Consider the following 22,996-nt stretch of genomic DNA (forward strand, 5'->3'; position numbering starts at 1 on the left):
CTTGCGAGGGGCTTTTTGGGCCCCTTTTGGCCCTCCTTTTGAGGTCTTCAGGGATGCAGTATTAAAGGGCACGTCCTGCTGCTCGAATCTTGGCCAAGGAAGGGCTGCACTTCTAGCACAGTGCCAGTCCTCCACCCCACACACACACACACCGAGTCTTGAATGCACACACTCCAGAGTGCACAGAACTTCCTTGGATTCCTCTTTCAGCAGCCCGGAATGCTTAAAAGGCAGCAACTGTGTAAGCCCTGTGCACAAACAGGATTTCCCATGCACACGTGCAAGTGAACCAGGGAGGCAAAGACTTGTGGATGGAGTGCAACTGACAGAGTCCAGCACAGAGGGAGGCTTTCCACAGCGCCCTCTCCCAGCAACTTCCAGAGATGCTAAGAAGGGAGGATGCCCCAGATGCCTCTGGATGACAGGGCCAAGGCAGGAGGGAGGCATCGGCAGCCAGGAATCGGGGACAACCTTCTGCAAACCGTCCAGCAACCTAGCCCAAGTGCATTGCCCCCTTTCTGCTCTGCCCGCTGCTCAATGCATCAAGAGCCCAGCGCCCAGGAAAGAGCCAGGCCAAGGCAACCCAATGCAGCAGGGGAGGATTTGACTGTGGGCCAGGAAGACTGGCCCTACCAAAAATGCTGGCTTCCTCTCAGCCCACGTGGCAATCAAGAACCTGGCCAGTGCCCAGCTGAGCCCAGCAACAGGTGGGACGAGGAGCCACAGGGCCCGAGGAGCTGGGTGGGGTGGAGGAGCTCCCAACATGCTAGAGAGCCCCAGCAATGCCAGGCCATGTGTCGCCACACATCATCCCCCTGCATGGCAGCAAAACAGAGCTTTCTGGAGAAACCCCGCAGGCCTTCTCCGTCAGCTGCTGTGCATCACCCACATCCCTGAATGGGCATCAGCTAGAAGTAAACTGAGCACCCAGATGCAGGATCTTGCGATGCCGAGTTACGGATGCATACGGAAAATCTCGTATTCCACACAAACACAAACACCGGGCAAAGAAATCACAGCATTCTGAAAACAGTAGTTTGTTTATTGGAGAACTGAGCTAGTTCAAACAAGTCAGGGGGGATTAGACTCAGCATGTTAAACTGAGGAATTTGACAAAGCGGGGGAATTGGAAGTCTGGATAAAACGCAATAAACAGGGAAAGGGTGGTAAGACAGCCAAATTCAATAAAAAAGGAAGCTTGCGAGAATGACTAAAAAATGACGTCTACATGATTTGTAGCAAAAGCATCTATCTGAAACGGGAAAACAATCGGAAAGCCAAGAATTGCCGAGGGTTGAGATGAGATGGGGAAAAGGAAGCTAGGAACAACTTAAAAGCAGAATAAGGGAAGGAGCTGAGGGGAAACGGTGGGCACCAGCTTCAGGCGAGTTTGGGGCAAAAACTTTAGGGAAGAGGAACAAAAATCATTGGAAGGGCAGGTGCAAAGGCCTGCTCACTTGTTGGCTGATTCTGGCACAAGAGAAGGAAGGGAGGAAGGAAGAGGAGAGAAGGAGGGGGGGGGGGAGATGGAAAGGGGGGCTTTGCCCCGAAAGAGGAGTGACTTGATCCCTTCCAAGTGGGGGAGACGAAGCCAAGAGCTTTGATGGTGCGGCCAGGTCTGCTGTGATCAGCAGGAATGACTCAAGTTTTAAACCTTTTCTTTTCTTCAAATTCAAATCCAGCCTCAGGAAAGTCATGTCTGTATAAATACACCTACCTAAAGCTAATTTCCAACCTGCTTCCTTCTGGCTTAGTCAGCATTTTGTATACTGGTATGCAAAGCCTGCCTGTTACAAACACAGGGAGGGAGGGTGCAAGGAAGCGCAAAGAAAGACCACAGATGGCCCTCAAGGGGCTTGCAGAAGTTCAGGTGCAGCCATCCTTCTGCTTGGAAAGCCCCTGGCCCAAGTTTCAATTCTGGAGGGCATCTCCCGTGCCTTGGTCAAGCGGCACTGGAGCCTCCCCTTCCAACTGCAGTCTATCTTTAGCAAAATATGGGGGAGCCTCCTAAGCAACCACTTCAATGGGGTTTTCATGGCCAGTCAGCTCTCCCTCCCCTTGCTTCTTCCGAGCTTCGGCAGGGGGCCGGGGCGGCGGGTTGCTGGGGGGGTGCTTGATAGTGGCTCCTATTTCGGGCCGCTCTTGAGGCCTCAATTCAATGGGGCGCCACTCTTCGCCACGTGTGGCAGCCTGAAGAATAAAAGCCAGAGGGGGTTGATCATAGAAAGGAAGGAACATCAGGAAACGTCCCTGTTCTGAGTTTCAGCACCCAGGAAAAACGCCAATGAAATAAGGAATGATGGAAGAAATTGAAAGAAAATGCAATACAATTAACCAAGTGAGATAAAGAACTACAGGGTGCATGGGCAGAGTGCACTAAGCTTTGGATTTTAATCTCTGTTAGTTGATTTATTGATTTGTGGTTCGTGTTGGAAGAAAAGAGCCCACGGGGTTACTTTAAAGCTCAACGTATTGTGCAATCCCCCCGTGCCCCATTCAGTCACTGGGCTCAGGGTGGTTTGGAAATGCAGCCAACCAAACACTAATTTTAGACCCAAAGATTCACGTACCCATTTCTTGTTACTTGTGTGAAACCAAGAACTCGTTCACGACCATCTTCAAAAAATGTCTTCTTATTTAAGTGTCCCATCTGTTCCAACCAGGAGAGGGCGCCAGAGGACCACAAAAGGCTTTTTCCAACCTTGCGCAGGTAAAGCCCCCTTTGGCATCCTTGGTGCTTTCTGAGCCTGAGGGTGGCTTGCTGATGAGCAGATGATGCTACTTAGCACTGAAGATGTTGCCTAGTTGGGTAATGAAACTTCTGCAAGCCAACAACCAAGCTCAGAGAGCACCAAGGACTCCACAGGTCAACCCTGAGCTACCGAGAAGCTCTTTGATTAAAGTCCCTTTGCTGCGTGGAAGGGCCACTTAAAATTCTGGCCCAAAATGCCCGAGCAGAGAAAAAGCCTGGCTTAACTACCTTTTAACTGGCTAATTAATGGGCACCAAAGGAGTAGGCATCCTTTAAAAAAAAAAAAGGGTTGCTACAAGCAAAAGATGGAAGTACTACAAATGATTCCAGACTTATATATTCCTACATTTTATCTGTCTCACTCTCTCGGTCTAAAGTGCTCTATCGATATAAAATGCTCTCAGCTCCTTCAAAAGGAGGGGGATGAATCCTAATTATGAGAACAACAGTTTTCATCCTTGTGGTTATGGCAGTCTGTTGGCCACTTACCAGTAAGTAGATGCCACTTGCTATGGCCAGGCAAACTGCCCCAAGGATTGTGGCTAGCAAATATCCTGCGGGAACTGCGAGACTGAAAAGCAAACATTGAAAAGAGAAAAAAGTTAGCTAGAAACGCAGTCCCCGTGGCTGTGGGAAAGACTCCAAGGGTTTAATCTAGCAAGGGTTGAGTTTGGTTATCCAGAAGATCTTAAGCGCACAACGCCATCAAACCGGCTTCCTCAAGCCGGACATCAGCTCCAGAGCCATGTAGTACTGAAAGGTATGTTCCTCTGAAGCCAGAGCTAGTATTTAGCCGTGATGGGCATCTGTGGGTTTAACCTGCTTAAGTGTGATCTTCTTTTCAAGAAGCTGAGTGACGCCAGGCAGAGAAACCTGCTCTTTGACACTGTGCGTTGTTAAACTATGGGATTTGCTTGTAGTTTTAGCAGCCAAAAATCAGGACTCCCTGCTGTAACCTATCCTGGTTTGTGATAAGTGAGGAGGGTTTACATTTAAAAAATGCACTCTTGTCCAGCAGTCTCACCTCCTCCACTCACCACACACATTCAGAAGTATTTTCACTATGCCCCGCCAGTGTCCTTGAAGTGCTGGAAACTCCCCATCAGCAAACACCCAGCACACTTGATCAAAGGGAAATGCCCAAATTGGCACCCAGCCAGTGCCCCACCTCCTTTTCTGGCCTCCAAGGTGGTGGTGGTGGTCTGGGGAGAAGGGAAAACATGCAGAGAAATCTGCTCTGTTTAAGAATCTGACTGGGGGGGCAAGATCAGGTCGGTGTGCTTTCCCCACAGCTGCAGTGACAACACTGCAGTATTATTTATTTGTTTGTTTATCTAATTAATTTCTATAGCCGCCCATCTCAACAAGTGACTCTGGGCAGCTATCTTTGTGTTATCTTTGCCAAGGTAAACCTGCATCAGCTCATCTGGAATTTAACTTCTGGAAGTGGCAGAAGCTCCCCCAAGTTATGGGAATACAGGGGCACAGGGGCAGTCCTGGATCCACACAACCCATGTGTGTGTAAGAATCTTCAACCTCCCTCTCACCTTCACATCCACAAATCCACAAACCCTGAGCAGGAGACCTGCAGCTGAAAGTTCGGCCCTGGGTTTGTGGATTGTTTCAAAATGTGCCCAACTATAAAAATGGTGGTGATGTGAATTACCATGCATGGAGAATGGCCCGGACATAATAATTCCTAGTTAGGGGTCCACACGTCTTCACAGCAGCTGTGAAATACTTCTGGCCACTGTGGGAGACCAGAATAAAAAGACAGCCAGAAGAAGAAAGCACAAAATTAGCTGATACTCAGAAATGCACACCCTCTCCCCAACCCAATCAACAATGGCTTTTCTGCAGCTACTAAGTATCAGTTTTGCACCACTGCTGCTTCAACCCCACGGAGCGAAAGTGCAAGCATATCTGGAACAAGGTGCCCTACAATCAGCATGTGCAACAAGCAGATTCGCATCGTTCACCAAAAAGTTTCTTAGGCAAAATTGATTTGTCCCTGGGAAAAACATAATTCTGCAAGAAATGATCCAACTTGCTGGCATTCTGCTTCATCTGTAATTTTTAATATTAGTTGTATCATACCAACTGTTTTACTGTAGTTATTTGCTTTATTTATTTTCTAGACATGTGATCACTAGAGTTTTGTAAGGAAGAGCAATCTGGGCATTTATCTGCACTGAACACATTTTCCCTCGCCTCCTACTTTAAAAAAAATCCAGAGTGATCTGGGCATCCTTCATTTAGATAATTTACCCTCAAAGTATTAGCAACCAGGAGGAGTAGAGAATAATCACATCCTGCTAGCCTCTGTCCAGTCCCTGATATTTCCCTAACATAAAGGTCTGTTTTTGCAGCATGAGGACTAGAAGCTTCACTTTTGTTTCAGAGAAGCTGTCCTTCCCAGCAGGTGGAGTTCTTCGCCCAGCACCAGGTCTGCTATTCACCAGCTCATTGAGGGCCATCATCACAAAGTCAAGAAATGCAACACTCACCACCTCTCTAGAGTGGATCCTTTTTTCCTTTTCCCTCGGGGATACTCCAAAAAGCAAACAAACACTCCAGCAACTCTTTAGACAGAGGGGTTAAGGAGGGAAAAATAGAAATCATTCTTTTTAAAGCTTCTCCAAGGCAGCGGGGAGGGAGGGAGAACGAGAACTTTGGGAAACAGCCTTGAACTGCCGAATTTAAGCTGTAAACCATTTGGGGCAGAGACCTCTTGAAAGACAACTTACAAAGGGTCAGGCCCACCGGTGGTTCGACAGCAAGCATACATTTTTCCCCTGCCCAGGGTCCCACTTCTTCCATGCCATCCCCAGAGCGGGAGGAACACAAGGAAGAGAAAACCCATCTTATGGGGATGAACCAGGCAAGGAGAGGGGCATTTCTATGGGGAAGAAGGAAAGGCTGCCCCCCCCCCCATCCAGGGACAGGAGGAAGAGCATCCCTTGGGGGGAAGGAGATGGAAAGTGGGAGCAGGTCATCCAAAGAGCCCAGGGGCTTGCTGGGGTGGTCAGCCAAGTGGCAGACAGGTGGGAACATCTCCACCCAAATCTTGGCACATTTTCCTGTTTTGTTTTTATTGCTCCTTGTCGGGGGGGGGGGGCGAAGAGAGAGGAGTTCTGGCTTCTCCAGGAAGTAGCATCCCTTGATTTTACTTTCGGAAACAGAGAAGTTGGCGTTGCAAACACATTCCCAAAGGCTACGGCTGATAATCAAGCTTGTATTTGCTAGTCCGAAAATCACTGGCTCTGGATTGGGTGACTTGGGCGAAGTCAGCACCACGTGTCTGCAGTGGCAACGTGGAACACCATTGTATTTCGAGGAGTTTAAGTGACATATTTTGATTTTCTCCTTCACATGAAGCTTAGAGTTTATTTTGAGTTATACTAATGATTAGCTGGCTTGTTTGTTTTTTATTTCTGTTTGAAATGGGAGGGAGAAGAGAAAACCCCAAGATTGTTTTTGTCAAGGACAAGCTTATCTGTACAGCCTCCCAGGCTCTTGGATGATGTCATAAGCAGGTGCTCCAGACCCTGGGAACTCTCCCATCAAGGTCGGATCCTGCAGTCTCTGTACATGGAAACAGGATCACGAGGCTTTAGGGCCAGACCTTGATAAAAGCCTTGGGATGGCTTCTTGTGTTGGGAGCTTCTTCACAGACCCGAGTGTGCTGGGTGCTGTGGAAATGCAGCTGCCCTGGGGTATCTCCACTGTCTTTATTAAGGGGCTCCTGACAGCCTGCCAAATTGCTGGGTATGTTATGATTTTTCTTCCTTTATGTTATGCTTTTTAGGCTTCTGTTTAATCCGCTTAAACTGTGTTTAAATCTGTTTGCTTAAGCTAATAATAAAGCTAAAAATCTCTTTATTCACTGGTGTGCTTATTGTCTCTGGATCCAAAAGAATCAATTGTCCGGGCACCTGATCCCTGCTTGGACACTTGGCAGAACAGGGCCACGCTCAGATTCTTGGGCAGATTATTTCATAAACCACGGCTTTAGCCCAGTGCATGAAACCAACCAATGTGGGCTTCCCCTCCTCATGATCTACAGTATCGATGTTCCTGCTGGCCTCGCCCTTTTATCAATCTTCTTCCTCTTGAGACTTCGCAGAAAACCCAACCGTGAAATAGTTACCAGTGACAGAAATGCAATTTCCTGGACCCTGTTTAGCAAACAGAACCTGACCTTCACTCTTCCATCCTACTCAGGGCCACGACATTGCCAAATTCTTCAACCACAAACATTCCAAATTTTGCAATCAGATTCAGCAGGAAGCAGTGCAATCTGATTTCCCTAATTTCTACTTTCTGTCCTGGAACGCAGAGCAATCATTTATTCCCCATGTTGCAATATTATAATCCTTGCAAGCAGCTTGTAATAAAAAAAAATGTGATGATTGTGGGCTACACTTGACATAACCTTTAGTGAGTTATTGCAGTTAACATTTAGACTCTTTTTAATATGGGTATCATTTTAAAATAGATATAGCCAATCCATCCTGCGAGGGCACTATTTGTCCTAGGAGGCGACAGGGACAACAGAATTGTACGAGGACACCATTTTCACAGAAGGATACATCGCATAAGCAGCAAACTCCCACCTTTTGAACTGGCCCGAAACAGCCACAATGCCACCAGTCACTAAAACTAGAAACAAGAGAGAGAAAGAGAATTCATTGTTTGTGGTGGCAGCATTCCCTTTTCTATCCACGAGGCACATTTCAAACCCAAAATTAAGCAAACAAGGATCTTGCATCAACTGCTGACCCCAGATGAAACAGCAAATCTTTGCTGGCTGCTGGAGAGGAACTTCTGGATGTACACATTTAACAAATATACGGACCTTGCTTTTAATCCGCTTGCAGGCCAAAAGTAACGAAGGTGCATGTCAAGCAGGGGACAGAGTGATTCGACTGATTTGTAAAGAAGCTGCCCAAAAAGAAGTCCTCACTTCTTCCCTGTATTCCTCTTTGGAACTCCTTGCCACAAGAGACAGGCTACTTCTGAATACCAGCAGCCGGGGAGCAGCAGTAAAATGCGGGTCCAAAACTCTTGTGCACTTCTGTGCCATCCAAAAGCATCTGGATTTCTGATCTGATCGGGTAGGTCTGACATCAGCCCTGAGAACAGAATGGCTCACTCCCCACGTGACATCCTCAGCGTGTCGGGCTCCAGCCGCCGTCATCCTCCAAAGAGCCAAGTCCCTCACAGTCCCATGATGCTAAATGACCGTTTGGGGTGGGGGTGAGGGGATAAAATGGAGCAGAGCATCTTGGGAAAGGGCAGCGCTGATGCTCTGCGCTGCAACATTCTGCTGTAGGCATGGGAGGGTGGGAGGTGGGTGCGCCCTCCTTGGGGGTTCACACTCCTGGAAGAATTGGGATGCTGGGCTGGACCAATGGGTCTTTTCTGCAGTCGAACCTCAGGGCACCTCCTAGGCCGTTATGATTCACCCGAGACGCAGGCAGCTGCTCTGCTTGGCCCCCCTTTCAAGGAGGAACAACCAGAAAGGGGGAAGTGAAATCTGCCCCCTCCCGCAGCCTCACCATCTGCCTCCTTTTGTCGAGTTTCCACCAGGGAGCCCACATGCAGGTCATTCTCATGCGAAGATCTGGCCCAGCACTAGAGCGTGAACATTTTTCTGCTTGCCTGGGAGGAGGGGGGTCCAATTCATTGCTCAGGCTGGACCACAAGCCCGTCATGGGCCTACTTTGAGGAGGAAGTGCTCAGCATGCATGTCTCCTAGCAAAGATGCTAGGGGTGGGGGGTGTTGGGATCAGGGAATTTCTGCAAAAATACTTTGTTTCCTCTTGGGTTTGAGAAGACAGGTAATGTCCTTGGCAACTTTAAGATGTCTGGACTTCAACTGGCAGAATTCCCCTTGCGGGCTGGGGAATTCTGGAAGTTGAAGTCCACACCTTAAAGTTGCTGAGATTGAGAAACACTGTCTTAAAGGAAGGAGCCTAAAGGTCCCTCTGAGACCCCACTGCAGGAAGAAGGTGGGCAGAGCCTGGGGGGCAGCTGAGGAGGAATGGGGGAGGCAGCCCAGGGAAGGCTGGTTGGGGCCTTCAAAGACCCCTCTGCCCTCTTCCTGCCTCACCATTTGGTCTCCTCTGGGAGAAACCTGGCCTTTGCTTCAAAGGCAGAGAAAGGTTTCCTGCAGATGGGCCCCTTCTGCCCCTCCAATTTAGCAGGAATCCCGGCTTGTTCAAACACCCCACGATCTCCTTTTCCCATTGCCCTTGGACTTTGTTACAAAACATCAGGGTACAAGGGAATTAATGGATGCACTCCATATATTAAAAAACTTTTGCTTGGAACCTGAAGAGTTTTGGGATACAAGTTTGGTATAACAATTGCTGGAACTACAATATAAACAATTACACTCATCTGTTCTTTCGCTCAGTAATTCTTCGACACCTCTAAGAATTCAAGGGATGTTACTTCAAAGGAGAGCAAGTGATTACTTCTCTCCTTATAGAATTTTGGGGGATATTTGGTAGATTCACACCTGCCCTTTAACCAGTTGCAATAGGAAGGGAGCAGTGTGCTAACGCCCCACTGCAAGCCACCTGGCTCACTTGGGCGAGTTATCTGCCTGTTTACTTATCCAGCCACTCGCTGCTGTTAACCTGGGAAGCTGAGCTGTGACTGAAAGGTGGCAGGGCCAGGCGGGTTTGGGGTTAAAAAGAAGAGGAGAAGTTTTGTTTCCATCTTTTCCATCTCCCAATGGAGCTTGGTCCCCTGAGACTGGAGGGCCCAGAGAAAGAGCAGCAGTGCCAAAGAGGACGTGCCAGATCACTCCTGAGCGATGGCACAGGTTCTTCAAAACTTCCTTCCCCTTCTTTCTGTTGGTTCTACTTCCTCCCTCCGGCAGCTGAAAGCAGGTCTTCCTCTGCAGGGGAGCCCGCCAGAGGGCCCGGGGAAGTGTTAACGGGGTGGGCAGCTTCTTCCTTCCCCGATTAAAAAAAGGGGGAAAGGTGGGACTAAGGGCCAAAGCAGAAGAATAGTCTCCTGTCTCTGCAGGTTAAGAAAGGCATCTGCCAAGCATCACCTGCACACCTGAAGGCCTCACCTGGACCTCTCTCTCTCTCTCTCGATCACACACACACACACAGCTGCACGGGAAGGGCTGCAGCTTTAAGCAAAGCCCCCCCCGCCCCCCCCCGCAGCACTCATTTCTGTCGAACCTGCGGCCATCCAATGTGCTGGACTCCAACTCCCACCTGCCCGTGGATGATGGACAGGGGTACTGGGACCGGGACCCCTTCCCACCCCTCTTTCCATTCACGCTCCGTTCTTCCTCCTAAATCCCCTAAGTTCCCCCCAACACTTAACCCACGGGAAAGCGCAGGTTGGCGCGCGGGGGGGGGGGGCTTGTAGAAACTTCGTCGCGAAAGGGGCGCGGGGGGGAGAGCGAGGAAGCTCCAGGGACCCAGCTGTGGGGGGGGGGGAGCCCGCGCCGCCGCCCCAGCGCCCTGCCCGGCTCGGAGGCGCCTTCCCCGCGCGCGACACTCACTCAGCCCCGAGGCCAGCGCCTGCTCGTTCGCCCACATGGCCCACTCGATGCGCCCCATCGCGCCGCCGCCCCGGACTCGGCCGGTCTGCCGGCGGGCGGCGCGGGCGAAGGCGAGGGCGAGGGCGCGGGGGGCGGTCGCCGCCACGTCCTTCCTGCCCCTCCTCCGGCGGCCGGGCCGGCAACGCCCCCCACCGCCCGCGCGTCACGGGGCAGACCCCGAGCAGGGACGGGGCTCCCGCTGCCTGCCAGCCGCACGAATGCCCGGCGCTCGCGCGGGCTCCGCTGGCCGCACCGGGCGGGGGCGCGTCCCGCTTTCCTTGGGCTGGCCAAGGCCGGCATCCCGCCAGCCCCTCCGACCCACCCGGTGAACCTGCCCTGGGTCCCCGGGGGGCCCCTTCTGCCACCGGGCTCTTCTCTGCGCCGCCTCCTGCGGCCGACGCCCTCGTCCCCGCCTGCGCCCCCGACCGACCGACCGACCGGATCACTCCCAGCCCTCCCTTTCCCCTCCGGGTGTGCTTTGCGGGTGGATTTGGGCAAGCGCAGAGCCGAAGATTTAATTTTGCTTTCTGGAGAAGAGTTTGAACAAAGGCTTTTTCAAAACTCTGAAACTTGCCTTAACTTTTCTATCTGTGCTTTTCTCTAACAAGGACATTTGTGTTCTCGGTGAATTGTCTTTGTGCAACATCTTTTTTTTTAAAATTGTGAACGCCCTCAAGCGCTTTTCATTTGGGGGGAAAAGGCAGAGTTTACAGGTAGTCCTTGCTTAACGACCACAATTGGGACCGGAATTTTGATTGCTAAGTGAAGCAGTCATTAAGCAAATCTGACCCAATTTTGGACCTTTTTTGTGGCGGCCATTAAACAAATCACTGCAGGGATTAAGTGAATAATGTGGTCATTAATTGAATCACACAGTTCCCCACTGATTTTGCTTGCCAGAGGCTGGCTGGGAAGGTTGAAAATGGCAATCGTGACCCCGGGATGCTGCAACGGTTATAAATGTGAACCGGTCACCAAGCACCCAAATCGTGATCACATGACCGCAGGGACACTATGATGGTTTTAAGTGTGAGGACCAGTCACAAGCTGCTTTTTCAGCACCATTGTAAGTCCAAACTGTCACTAAACGAATGGTTGTTAAGCGAGGGCTACCTGTAAATCCAAAGTACAATCATGAAAGGAGAACAAGTGGGCAACGAACAACAAACTGTGATGTCTATAACTGAGGCAAGTTTCCACAAGCGCACCCGTGCAGAATATCTCCCTTATTTATTTCAGAAACCTCTCCTAAAAATAAAACAGTATCAAAGAAATTGAAGCTTATTTATTTACACAAATAGTTATGGGCAGAGACTTCCGCAAAGGCCTTGCATCAAAGGGTGCAACATGAAATAGGTAGCAAGGGTAGGAAAAGACAACCAAAAATTATCTCTCTTGGACGCCGCAGGAGGCAGCAATGGGCCAGGCCCGCCTCCCTCCCACCGGCTGGCTCTGGGGCAGCCCCAAAGTGGGGGGAGGTCTTGGCTCAGCTGCTGCTTCGCGGCATCCCGTCTGCCCCCAGCAGATGGCAGCTCCCATCTTCCACAACCGCTGGTCCCGGGCCAGGCTGAACCAACCGGAAAAGCAAGAGGGGAACAAGTGAGACAGCCGGCAGACAACGGTGCCAGGGGAAGACAGACAAGAGGAGACGGTAGGGCAAAAGATATTTCGGTGCCATGTTATAACTGTCAGTTGCATCTTATTGTTTCATGTATTGATCACGTCTAATTACTGCGTTATCGGCCTGAATGGTGGTGTTTGTAAACTGCTTCACGTGACTGAGGCAGCATAAAAGGCACTCCAGATAAATACCCAAACACATTCTGCAAGTTTTCCCTATTTTTACATCCATCTGTATTTAAATGCTCTGATCTTTGAGGGGAGGGGTGTCATCATTCTGGCAGAAAATAAGAGAATTCCCCCAGTGCTGGTATGGCCGGGCAGGAGGGTCACCACAGGGACAACAGCTGACGGCATCCCGGTTAGCACCCCTGGAGGTGGGTTTAGAAGGCAGGAGCCTCGCCCTGCACACTCGCCGTACTTTGGTACAATCATTCCAAGTGTTTTCAGTGCAGGCAAATATTTGTTCTTCTTTTCAGAAAGGGAAGACAACGAAGAAAAGGAGCAGGAACGTTGCCCTTGATGAAAAGCTGGCACACAAATGGGGAAACTGGTTTCTCTTTCACTTCTTTCCCAGAAGGAACGATGCCACCCAAGGAATGTGGCCCCAAGAAAGACCCAATGAAAGGGAAGCCATCTGCCAGGCTGTGAAAGGACGCAGGTGCTCAGACGGGCAGACCTCCCTCTCGGCCCGCTTCTTCCCTCAATCACTGGCAGAGCCTTTGCCAGCCCGGGAGGGACAGGCGGCCGTGTGCCCTGGGGCCTGAGCAGTGTGCCCTGGATGCGGCCAGGCCCAGCTCCTACCTTGGTGACCAGCAGGTACCGGATGGCTCCCGGGGTGGGGTCCCGCACCACCGCTGCCAGCAGATCCTCCGAGGGGCTTGCTGCATCCATGGGAAGGCCTTTCAGGAACCTAAAAGGAAAAGATGAAGGGAAAACCCTGGCGTGAAACTCTGCGGCCATCCCACGCCACGCCGGGGAAAAGGGACGGGGCTGAAGGAGCCGAAACCCACAGAACTTTTTCCTGAAGAAAACTGTGCATTATTTACAAATGGCTTCCCAGGAGCCAAATTCCTAAGCGTCTATTTTCTAAATCAGCCTTTCTCAACCTTTTGACCCCGGAAAAACCCTTGAAATATTTTCCAGGCCTCGAGGAACCCCTGGACATTCAGGCTGAAATATAAGCCAGAAGTTACCAAATTATTCTATCCGTTTCATGGGTAGGCCTGTATAGATGCATTAACATTAAGTGTTCTCAAACTAAAAATAAAGAATGAAACTTACTCTTTTAATGGGAAGTTGCCAGAATTTGAAATAATTTTTTTTAAAAGTTCTGATCTCCCAGGGAACCCCTAGGAACCTCTCACGGAACCCTAGGGTGCCATGGAATCCTGGTTGAGAATCCCTGGTCTAAATGAATCTGTGATTTTGGGACATCTCCAACAAGCTTCAGCAGTTGCTGCCTCTTGCTATTTTTGAAGACTATTGATTACCAAAAATAAATACATTACCCTTGTTGCGTTTGCCATATGATTGGCTATGGGATTAAGTGAGATAGATAGATAGATAGATAGATAGATAGATAGATAGATAGATAGATAGATAGATAGGGATAGATAGGGATAGATAGGGATAGATATTGTGCTAGTAATAACAGAATTAATATTTCTGCATAGAGCCGTTTCCTGCCAGAGGTATTCAGGGTTCTCTCCTGAGAAAGAATAAATCCCTACAAATACCAAGAAAGAAGTCGCTGTTTAGTGCCAAAAAGCCAGGCTTAAGAATAACCATGAGCACTTTTAAGAGGGGCTGTAAGCAAAGACCGTTTTCATCTGCAAGGGGGTCGGGGGTGCTACTCGGACTTCAAAAGTAAGTGGAAAAGCTGGCCTTACTCACTGGCCTCCGTTATTCTTGGGGGGGAAGCTGCGTTTGACCACCTCCACAAACTCCTCCAGCGTCTCATTCAGCAGGAAAAGAACTGCGTTGGGACCAGCATCAAACGTATAGGCCACCTGCCAACAAGCACAGAGGTCAGCAAAACCAAGCCAAGCCTCCCTCTCCTGCGCGTCCTGGGGAGGGCGAGGGAAAGGCCCTGCCCCAGGCTTAGAAACCAGCTCTCCCCGGTCACGTCCACCCGTTCCACCAGGTCCGGCAGGAGGGCTTGTTGAGGGTCCCGTCCACCAAGGACTGTCACCTGAGGGGACCTTCCCTGCCGTGGCCCCCACCCTTCGGCACACCCTCTCCCAAGGGCAGACTGGCCCTGACCTTGCTGGCCTTCAGGGAGGGCCCGAAACAGGGCTTTACCAGTTGGCCTGGGCATCCAGTAACATGGGTACGGAGCCTGCCAAGTGACTGGGTTGCTAGGCAAGCCGAGGGCACTCTTCCACAGATTACGTTTCTTTATGGTTCTAATAATTCTTTTATGGTTTTAACTTTCTTTTAATGATTCATGTTATTTTAGGGTTATTTTGTTCTATGGTTTTGCTGCTCAGAGTCACATATGTGGGGAGAAATAAACAGAGTTGCCCATTTTATTTATTTTATTTGGTAAGGGAATACAATACATAAAATGGACAACTCTATTTACGGATTGCAATTTATATGGCTGCCCATCTCCACCTTGTGATTCTGGGTGGCAAACAGCAGTTAAAAACATAAAATACAGTAATATCGTAATAAATACAACCGTGCAGCTAAGGGTTAGGGTCAGCGGCCTGAGAGCTCTCAAGTGCAACCTGAGGTGAATTGGCATGTCTGATCTTTTTTCCAGGTAACGTCCATCACCTCGTGATTCTCCAACACTTGATTTTTTTTCTGATTACAGGATTGTCAGAGCTGAACTAGACCTGGGAGGTTAAGGATACGTTTACAAAGATAAAACGTAGATGGGATAATTTTTCACAGGAACTTTCCCAAGCCACAATCTTTTGACCTGCTTCCTGAAGACAGGAATTGCTAGGCCTGCCCCGAGGGGCCCCCCTGTCCCACTCCTGGGCACTGCAGCTGCCCCACATACTTTCGTTTTCCCGTAGTGGGCATTGAAACGGTGCACCAGGGCGATCACTTGCTTGGAGGTGTCGTTGAGGTAGAAGAGTGGGGGGAAGGTGTCCAAGCAGGTGGCATGGAACTGGTTGCTCTCCTTCATGGTGAGCTCACCGAAGGCCTCAAAGTCCCTCTGCCGGATGTGGCGGATCATCTGGGCCATGCGCTCTGGGACGACAGCCTTGGCACGGTGCTGGAAGCGGAGAACAAGGTGCGGGGAGCGCTCAGGAGAAGCATCGGTGTGAATGAGTCTCCTGGTGTTTGATGCACTTGGAAGGGGAGATTCCACGCTTCCCCCCGGAGCCCCCATCAGCCCCCATGGAGATGCCGTGTCTGGTGGTCCTTGTGGCCACCAGCCCTGCGGAATTTACCTTTTGAAGCCAATGTGGATTTTAATACATTAGGCCAATGTTTCTCAAGCTTGGCGACTTGAAGACGTGGACTTCAACTCCCAGAAGGACCATCTTGATCTCGGTCCTCTTCCAGGCCGACAAAACCATGTTCTCTCCTCTACACCCAAGCTAGCTAGTTGCAGCTGCTGCAGGTGAAGGCAACTGGATTACACGGCCCTTAGGTTGGTCTGATTCCGGAGGTCCATTACGGACCCTGTGGTTTCGGCTTCCTTCATTTCCTGGTTTGCAATCGTTTTAACAGCAGAGAGTTGCTTTAAGATTTTTAGGAGTTTTAGCCACCATTTGCCTAATACAGTGTTTCTCAAGCTTGGCGACTTGAAGACATGTGGACCTCACACCCCAGAATTCTGGGAGTTGAAGTCCACACGTCTTCAAGTCGCCAAGCTTGAGAAACACTGGCCTAATATATTAAAATCCACGCTGGCTTCAAAAGGTAAATTCCACAGGGGTGGTGGCCACAAGGACCACCAGACACAGTATCTCCATGGGGGCTGATGGGGTGGAAGGAAAGCAGCAAGCTAGGGAAGGCCCCCACAGGGATACGTGTGGGGCCACAGAACAGGCAGCGGGGTCTCCTACCTTCAACAGGAGGCTGGTCTTCACGCTGTTCTGCATTCCCGCTGTGCTGCCCACCAGCTTTTTCTCCGCACTCACCTGCCAGGGAGGAGGAAGAGGAGTGGGGGGGGGCGCACAGGAAGCCCCAACAGCTCAGTCCTGCAAAAAGGGTGCTTCTGCCTCCCCCCACTCCTAGGGACCAGGCTGGCTGAAACGCTGGGCAGCCGCCACCACCTGGGCCCCCAGTTTCTGTAGCGAGGTCCCCTCACTCACCACCAGGATCAAGATCCTCAGCTCAGGCCAGTGCGTCTCCGGCACCACTTGTTGGGCGACGCTGTCCTTGCCGTCGGGATCATCCCCCATCACCCACTGCACGAAGCCCCCGAACATACTGCGGCAGGCACTTCCAGAGCCCTGACGGGCAATTTCGGAAAGGTCCCCCTCCACGCCGTACAGCCGGGCCAGGGTGTGGACTGGAAGGGAAGCCAGAGGGCACCCAGTCCCACAGCAGAACTTCCCAAGGGCTTTGGGGGCAGAACTCCCCAAATTCTTGCCCCTGGGCAGGCTGGCTGGGGCAGATGGGAGTTGCAGTCCAGCCCAGGTTAGCTAACCCTGTCCTAAACAGCCTGCTCGCCCTCTGACTGGCCATGGTGTCCCTTGATACAACGGGATCAGCAGGCTCGAGAAATCAACAGGCTCCATTAGGCAGTGACACAGAACCGTCCAAGGATGGCTCGGTGGAAGCCCCCTGGAGTGGGCTGGATGGAGGGGAGTCTCCTGGAAGTAGGCAGGGCTGGCTGGACTGTCATCTGCGCCCCAGCACAGATTCCCTGAAGCTGCTCCCTCTGGTTCCAACCTCCCCCACCCACTCTTGGCGTGCGGCTGCCATTCCTTTCCAGCCGTAACAAGGAGGCCACTCAGAAAGCCAAAGGCCCCCGGTCTGCCTCCTGTGCCCACCCCACCGGCTTCACTCACCCAGGCAAGCGTAGCCGGCGGCAGAAGATGCAAGGCCCGCTGCAGTGGGAAAATTGTTCTCCGAGGCGATGTGGACTTTGTAACCCTGGCTCACGGGGGGAGGGTCCTGCTCATCCCCACCACTGACCTCGCCACGGCGCTTCCTAGCCAGCCGGCGGACTGCAAGAGAGAGCACAAGGGAGCCGAGGCCGCTCAGGAGGAAGACTGAGAAACGGGCATCCCCGCAGGGCTGGCTGGGGTCTGGGGTGACCTGCCAATGGCTGGGGAATTTCTCACCAGGACCCCCCCACAGCTAAAAGAAGGCTTAAGATGCCCATCTGCCTGATAGCCAGCTGAGCAACCCAGTTTGTACCCAGCACTGCCCACCGCCGCTGCCTCCACTTACTTTCCCACAAACACGACTGGAGACGGGGGTGTTCAATGTCGCTCGGCTCCCCGTTCAGCCAGAGGCGGTCCTCCGTGAAGTCCCGGCTGAGGGCGGCTGTGGTGGTCGTTTTCAGCTGGAACAGAACGACTCATTCAAACCTGACCCACAGAAGCCAAGACGGGCCACAAGGCTAGCTTGGAGGATGTTACGATCAGCTGACCGTAAGCCTACCGAGCATCAAATTTGGGCTCACCTCCATGAATAAACCCTCACTGGATTATCCAGTTAAACCACTGGATTTCTTCTGATTCTCTTTTAGTGTGGGGATCTATAACTTGCTTCCAAACATTAAACAAAGGGGCAGCCACAACAGTATGGCAGACTAAGCAGATCAGCACTCAGAAATGAGCTAAGAACAGCAGCACAAGGAGACTTAACCATAAATATTTTCAGTTAAAATTGTAGCAACAGCTCTTGGTAAAGTAGCATCAAACGAGAAGTTTGGTCTGCTTTAGCCTTCATTGTTGCTCACTAAAATAATGATAATTAAAAAAAAACCCTGATCCTTGAGGCACAAGAAAATAGACACCAGCAAATTTCTGTAGGGAAAAGAACAAACAGCTCCCTTCTCAGTCCCTGGAAAGCTTTAATATTTGCAAAACCCACTGAAAGTCTTTAAGGTCTAAGGAGGGTCAATGCTGAGTTGTAGATTCCAAACCACAGAGATTTGCCTCCATGACTTCACAGTGGGGAAATACTACTTTTTCAAAAGGGTTTTCAAAACTGCCATGTAGGAATTGACTCAAACTACAGAATTTGGCTGATTCATGAACTTGGAGAGGCATTTTTCAGGAACAGCTCCATAGCCTCCCTCAGTACTCCAGAATATCAGTTGCTGTGAGGGCTAAATCAGAAATAAAAGGCCCGAGACCAAGCCAGTCATTTCCAGAACACCCCACAGGTGTCAGCTACTCAACCTTAGGATGCACAGGCGAGAGAAGGAATCTTAAGAGGTGACCCTTGTGTTTCCTATGTGGGTGGCTTAAGTCTTACAGTTTGCAGACCAGTTTTCTTTGCACTAACCCCTTTTCCTAATATCTGTAATACCAGCTGTCTTACCAAGAGTAAGTTTGTTTGTAGCTGTGTTTATGTTTTTTCTAGTTCTGTGTGCCGGCCAGAGCCCATTGGAGTTGGGTGGCCATAAGTAAACCAAACAGCTGAGTCTTTCAGCCCCTACCTGCTAGCCTACTTCAAGAGCGGCCTGGCGAAGCCCATCAGCTGCCTCCTGTTTTAAAGACCTTTTAAGGAGTTTCAACTTGTCCTAACCCAAAAGAGCTTCCTTCCGCCATGTTCAGTCTGGGGGCACATCAATCACCCCAAACAAAACAGGTCACTTGTGACGGTCTGGGACTAACCTGATCTTGGTGCAGGGTGACGCTGAGGGATGAATTAATAGGCAGGATCAGCTTTTCGTCACGTTTTCCCCCTGGATGATGAAAGGAGGACACAGCCTGAACTGAGGAAAAACTGGCCCCTGCAGGGCAGGTCACTGAATAAATTGCCGAAGACCAACAGAGCCGTCCCAACCTGTTCTCTCAGGTGCCAGCAGGCAGGACTTAAATTACAGCTTGCAGACACACCTATTATTTGTGGAGCATCTTCCTCCTTCTCCTGACTTCCCACTTACTGATTTGGTTGCCTGGGTGAGTGGGTGGGTGGGTTTACCACAGAAAACTAGACGTTTCACGAATTGCTTCATGGTATATGGGTACATTCAACAAACAAATATTCAGTGGAGTTGGGATCCGCTCCAAAATAAAGACACACAGAACTTCAACCTTATTCGTTTAAAATGGGCCCACATCTGCCTCCAGCTAATTAATCCAATGCAGATGCACACATGTTTATTCCCAGGAAAGTATATAAGATTACAGCCTAAGATACTGGTTTCTCCCTATATTTATTTCGAACCTGTATTTGTAAAAGCAGTTGCACACTTTAAGCATTCTGGAACAATGCTAGTTTTATTTTGGGAAAATAAAGTTCTCACACCATCTATTCACTCTCCTTACTCTTCCTGTCCCCATTGTTTCACCCCTTCTTAGTTTCCCAGGCCCCTCTTTCTTGCAGGGAATGATTTTTCATCATCGTAACAGCAAAGGCTTCCTGGAGCCACCTCGACTCCCCAAGACTTCACGGCCACAACGCCCCAAGGTGCGTTTCGACCGCCTGATCTAACCTACAGCTTTGACTTGGGATCTCCTGGTGGTCTCCCATCCATGCCGGATTAAGCACGACCAACAGGCCTTAAAAGCCCCGCTTGAGCCACGCTTTACGGACTCTACTGCGATACTCACAGTACTTGACCACCGCGATGTTGACCGGCGCCGTGCAGGTCAGCAGAGCCGGGCGCTTCTCTCCGGCCACGGGCGGACTCATGATGCGGCTGCTGCAGGGGACCCCAGGTGGTTGCTGCCGCTGCTCGCCCTTCCGCGGGACCCCAGCCCAGCCTGCCCAGCGCTCGCGCTCCTTCCCCAGTACGCCCAGTCGCCCTTACTGGGAGCGGAGGCCGCGCCTCCACCCCCATCTACCTCCTCCGAAGCGCGCGCCACGCCCCCGCCCGCCATTGGCTCGCGGCGCTCCAGCTGGGGCAGCGCCGCCCAATCGGCGCGCTCCCCGCCCGCTCCGGCCGCCGCTCTCAGCCAACCGGAGCGCGTCGGACGATGGGGCACCCGGCTCGCCTCATTCAGGGCCGGAACCTTCGGGGCTCTCTCGGAGCAGGACAGGTTTCCCACCCGGCGGCTTCTCACGTGGCTCCAGAGGCGGCGCCATGACACCAGAGGCAGAGCCTGGGCGCGCATGCTCGGTTGCCCTCGCCCCGGCCGGCTGGTGGGCGGCGCGCGGGACCGTCCGCCGCAGCGGCGCCTGCGGGCGCGAAGGGCGGGCGCGCCGCCGTCCAGTGCTGGGGCGCGGGGGCCGCCCGGCCGGCGGAAACCAGCCCTGGGGGGCGAGCCGCAGGGCGATGTGGAGGTTGCGGGGGGTGGGGGGCCGCATTCGCCCCAGCAAGGGCCGCGTCGCCGAGCCCCGGGAACGGTGCGCGCGTGTTGCCCGGCCTCGGCGGGCTGCTCCCCTCCCCCTCCCCCTCCCCCTCCCCCTCCCCCCTCGTGCAACTTCGGTGAGCCCCCGACGAAAAAGTTGGCCGGAGCTGCGGATCTGTCCTGGTGGGACCTGGAGCAGAATCCTGCGTGGGCACAGCCCAGGAACCCCGCGGCCGTGCCCGGTCCTCCCGTCCCGCGGCTGCCCCGCCTCTGTTTGCCTTGGCGCTCCCGCGGGGAGGTCCGCGCGCCTCCCCCCCGGGGTCCCTGCCCGGTCCACGCGAGGCGCCGACCCGCGGGGCCGCCTGTTGAGGAAGAGCGTCACGCGGGAGCGCCCCGGCCCCGGTTGTTTTTCCACTTGCTCGCATGCCAGGCATGAGCGGCCCCCGGGCTGGGCTCCGGCCCGGTTCCATCGAGGGCGGCCGGCCAGTTATATATAGACCGGCCGGCCGGCCAAGGCGGTATAGATAGAAAGCCCCGGGCTATTTCTGCCTTCCTTGGCCCGAGTGCCAGAGCGGCTTCCTCAGCCAGAGGCAGGCAGGGCTATTTCTGGGGGCTGGCATTTAAGGGGGACAGCGAGGGCTGCTTTTCCATTTGTCATGGGAAAAAGAAATTTGAGCTGGAGAGACATGGGGCCTGTGAGCAAACCCTCCTTTTCTCCTATTTCAAAGCTACACTTAATGGTTCCTTGGTGCTGACCCATGCCACTGTACATTGAGGTTACTCCAGTCCTTGGATGAGTTCATGCCCGCCCGTCCCCCCAAATCATATCAGGGCCAGCCTCTGTTATCTGGTCCCTGAAAGCAGGTGCATCTGTGTGAAGAAGGCTGTTTCCCCTTCACGCATCCTCTTTGGGAACAGCAGCAAGACTTTTGGGAGGAATAATTTCCAAGTGGACTCAAGTTCTGTATTAAAAACAAACTAAGCAATGTGGCAAAGACGGTCGGTTCACACCGGGGCACACTAAACATATGTATACCATCAGTTCTTATGAAGGAGAGTTTGCATGCAACTCCTAGCCCATAAAATCCACCCCTGTAATGTAGAAACTCCAGTTTGCTTCTGTCTGAGGTGCCATCCTAGACAGAGCAACATCTTATTCCTGAGTGACAAACCTATTTAAAAAAAAAAAACTAAGGCTAAGCAATTATGGTTTTTTACCCTATAATCATGAATAGTAAATGGGGTCATACCTATATGTCTTCACCACTCAACAGTTGGTTTGCACAACATATTTATTCTAGCTACCAAATTGTTCTGCATTTGTACTATACATTGAAGCAGGATAGGAAAAGTATTGATGGTTTTGAACTCCAGTCTTGGAGAAGACTCCTGAGAATACCATGGACAGCCAAGAAAACAAACCAATGGATCATCAAACAAATCAACCTAAAGTTCTCATTCAAGGCACAAACGACCAGGCTCAAATTATCCTACTTTGGACACATTATGCGAAGACCTAGCTCTCTGGAGAAGGCTCTGATGCTGGGAAAGGTGGAAGGAAGGAGATTGAGGGAAGGTAGCTGAGCCCAGACAGCTGAGCGGAGCTGAGGTTTGAACCCAGGACTTTCTACACTCCCTTGTTTAGATCCTGGCTGCCTTTGCGCAGGTCAGCCAGGCAGACGTTGGGGAGACAGCTGAGCAGGAATCACTCCAAAGGCGAACTATCACTCTTCTTTGATTCTTATTGATTTATCTGAGGAGAGAGAGCTCAGGCAGTTTTCTTCTCAGCCAGCAAAGTCACCTCGTGAGAAGGACCCTTTGCGGACCAAGGAGAAACCGAAACAAAGGAACCCAGATGGTGCCTTCTGCATTTCCCAGCTTCAGCCCACCTAAGAAGAATGGAAAAACGAACTCATTCATTTGATCCTCACCTTCCCCCTCCGCTGGCAGATTGGCAGGTGGGGGTCTCGAGCCCCCCTCTCCGCTCCGCTGCTATATTTACAAGCACTTTCCATCTGCTGCAAGAAAGAGGGGAAAAACACTTGGCTTATTTTAGAAGCAGCAACATACTTTCCTGCTCTGGCCCTCGTGACAACAGGTGGAAGAGCTGTTTTTAGACGTTTGGGGGCTCAAAATAGCGCAGAGTTTACAATGCAGCTTTCTTGAGGCATCTCTCAGCCCTATTTACGCCACGGGGAAGGCTGTCCTCCTTCCCTATTGCCCAAATTGTAACTATTCCTGTCGCTTCCCCGTCCTGCCAGACTGACCTCACTGCTGCCTACAAGTTGCACAAACATCACCCACTTTGGTAGCAGCTTTGATAGAAACAGAAGCACATAATGCTCCAGATGTTCTCCTGCGTAAAAAATGGGTGCGTGCCAGAACAACACTAGCGTGGGCAGAAAAAAAATAGCACTCAAAAGCTGGTTGCACGGAGAGCTTTTCCACGAGGAACAGAAATCATGCAGAACTTTTTCCAGATTGAGGGGCCCGTTTGGCCTTGAAATAGCTCATTGGGGGTACACTCAAAAAAGTGGGTTGCACCATGATGAACAGAACCTTACACTTTATTTGCATTTTAAATGAAATGCCATTCATTAAATACTGCTGGTGGGGCTACTCCCCACCTTCTAAAAAACCTTGCCCCTCTTGTCACATTAA

At 51.5% G+C, this 22,996-nt stretch overlaps 3 protein-coding genes across 3 annotated transcripts in view; all 3 read right to left on the bottom strand.

Moving 5' to 3' along the window:
* The window catches only part of PIEZO1 (piezo type mechanosensitive ion channel component 1 (Er blood group)), a 362,810-nt gene that overhangs the window by 239,290 nt on the left and 100,524 nt on the right, over nt 1-22,996 (bottom strand).
* On the bottom strand, nt 1,022-10,396 carry LOC134503904 (cytochrome b-245 light chain). Its single transcript, XM_063312853.1, has 6 exons — nt 10,287-10,396; nt 7,345-7,414; nt 5,260-5,334; nt 4,419-4,502; nt 3,242-3,323; nt 1,022-2,190 (listed from the first exon to the last, which is right to left on the bottom strand). The coding sequence occupies exons 1-6, from the start codon at nt 10,342-10,344 to the stop codon at nt 2,008-2,010; spliced, it is 552 nt and encodes a 183-aa protein (XP_063168923.1). The 5' UTR covers nt 10,345-10,396; the 3' UTR covers nt 1,022-2,007.
* MVD (mevalonate diphosphate decarboxylase) lies at nt 11,740-19,896 on the bottom strand. Its single transcript, XM_063312958.1, has 10 exons — nt 19,655-19,896; nt 18,713-18,783; nt 17,316-17,430; nt 16,931-17,089; nt 16,229-16,428; nt 15,980-16,054; nt 14,962-15,180; nt 13,842-13,957; nt 12,750-12,858; nt 11,740-11,892 (listed from the first exon to the last, which is right to left on the bottom strand). Exons 1-10 carry the CDS (start codon nt 19,734-19,736, stop codon nt 11,812-11,814), a joined length of 1,227 nt encoding a protein of 408 aa, XP_063169028.1. The 5' UTR covers nt 19,737-19,896; the 3' UTR covers nt 11,740-11,811.

The sequence above is a fragment of the Candoia aspera genome, chromosome 11, assembly GCF_035149785.1.
Source record: "Candoia aspera isolate rCanAsp1 chromosome 11, rCanAsp1.hap2, whole genome shotgun sequence".
Classification (NCBI taxonomy): Eukaryota; Metazoa; Chordata; class Lepidosauria; order Squamata; family Boidae; genus Candoia; species Candoia aspera.

Excerpts from the sequence above, each read along its gene's own strand:
- MVD (XM_063312958.1), bottom strand. The coding sequence starts at position 19,736 with ATGAGTCCGCCCGTGGCCGGAGAGAAGCGCCCGGCTCTGCTGACCTGC. Across the intron at positions 15,181-15,979 it reads AGACCAGCCTCCTGTTGAAG|CACCGTGCCAAGGCTGTCGT; the intron begins GTAGGAGACCCC and ends CTCCGCTTCCAG. Across the intron at positions 13,958-14,961 it reads CCCACTACGGGAAAACGAAA|GTGGCCTATACGTTTGATGC; the intron begins GTATGTGGGGCA and ends GCTTGTTGGCAG.
- LOC134503904 (XM_063312853.1), bottom strand. The coding sequence starts at position 10,344 with ATGGGGCGCATCGAGTGGGCCATGTGGGCGAACGAGCAGGCGCTGGCC. Across the intron at positions 7,415-10,286 it reads GGCGCTGGCCTCGGGGCTGA|TTTTAGTGACTGGTGGCATT; the intron begins GTGAGTGTCGCG and ends TCTTGTTTCTAG. Across the intron at positions 4,503-5,259 it reads GGATCCACTCTAGAGAGGTG|TGGCCAGAAGTATTTCACAG; the intron begins GTGAGTGTTGCA and ends GGTCTCCCACAG.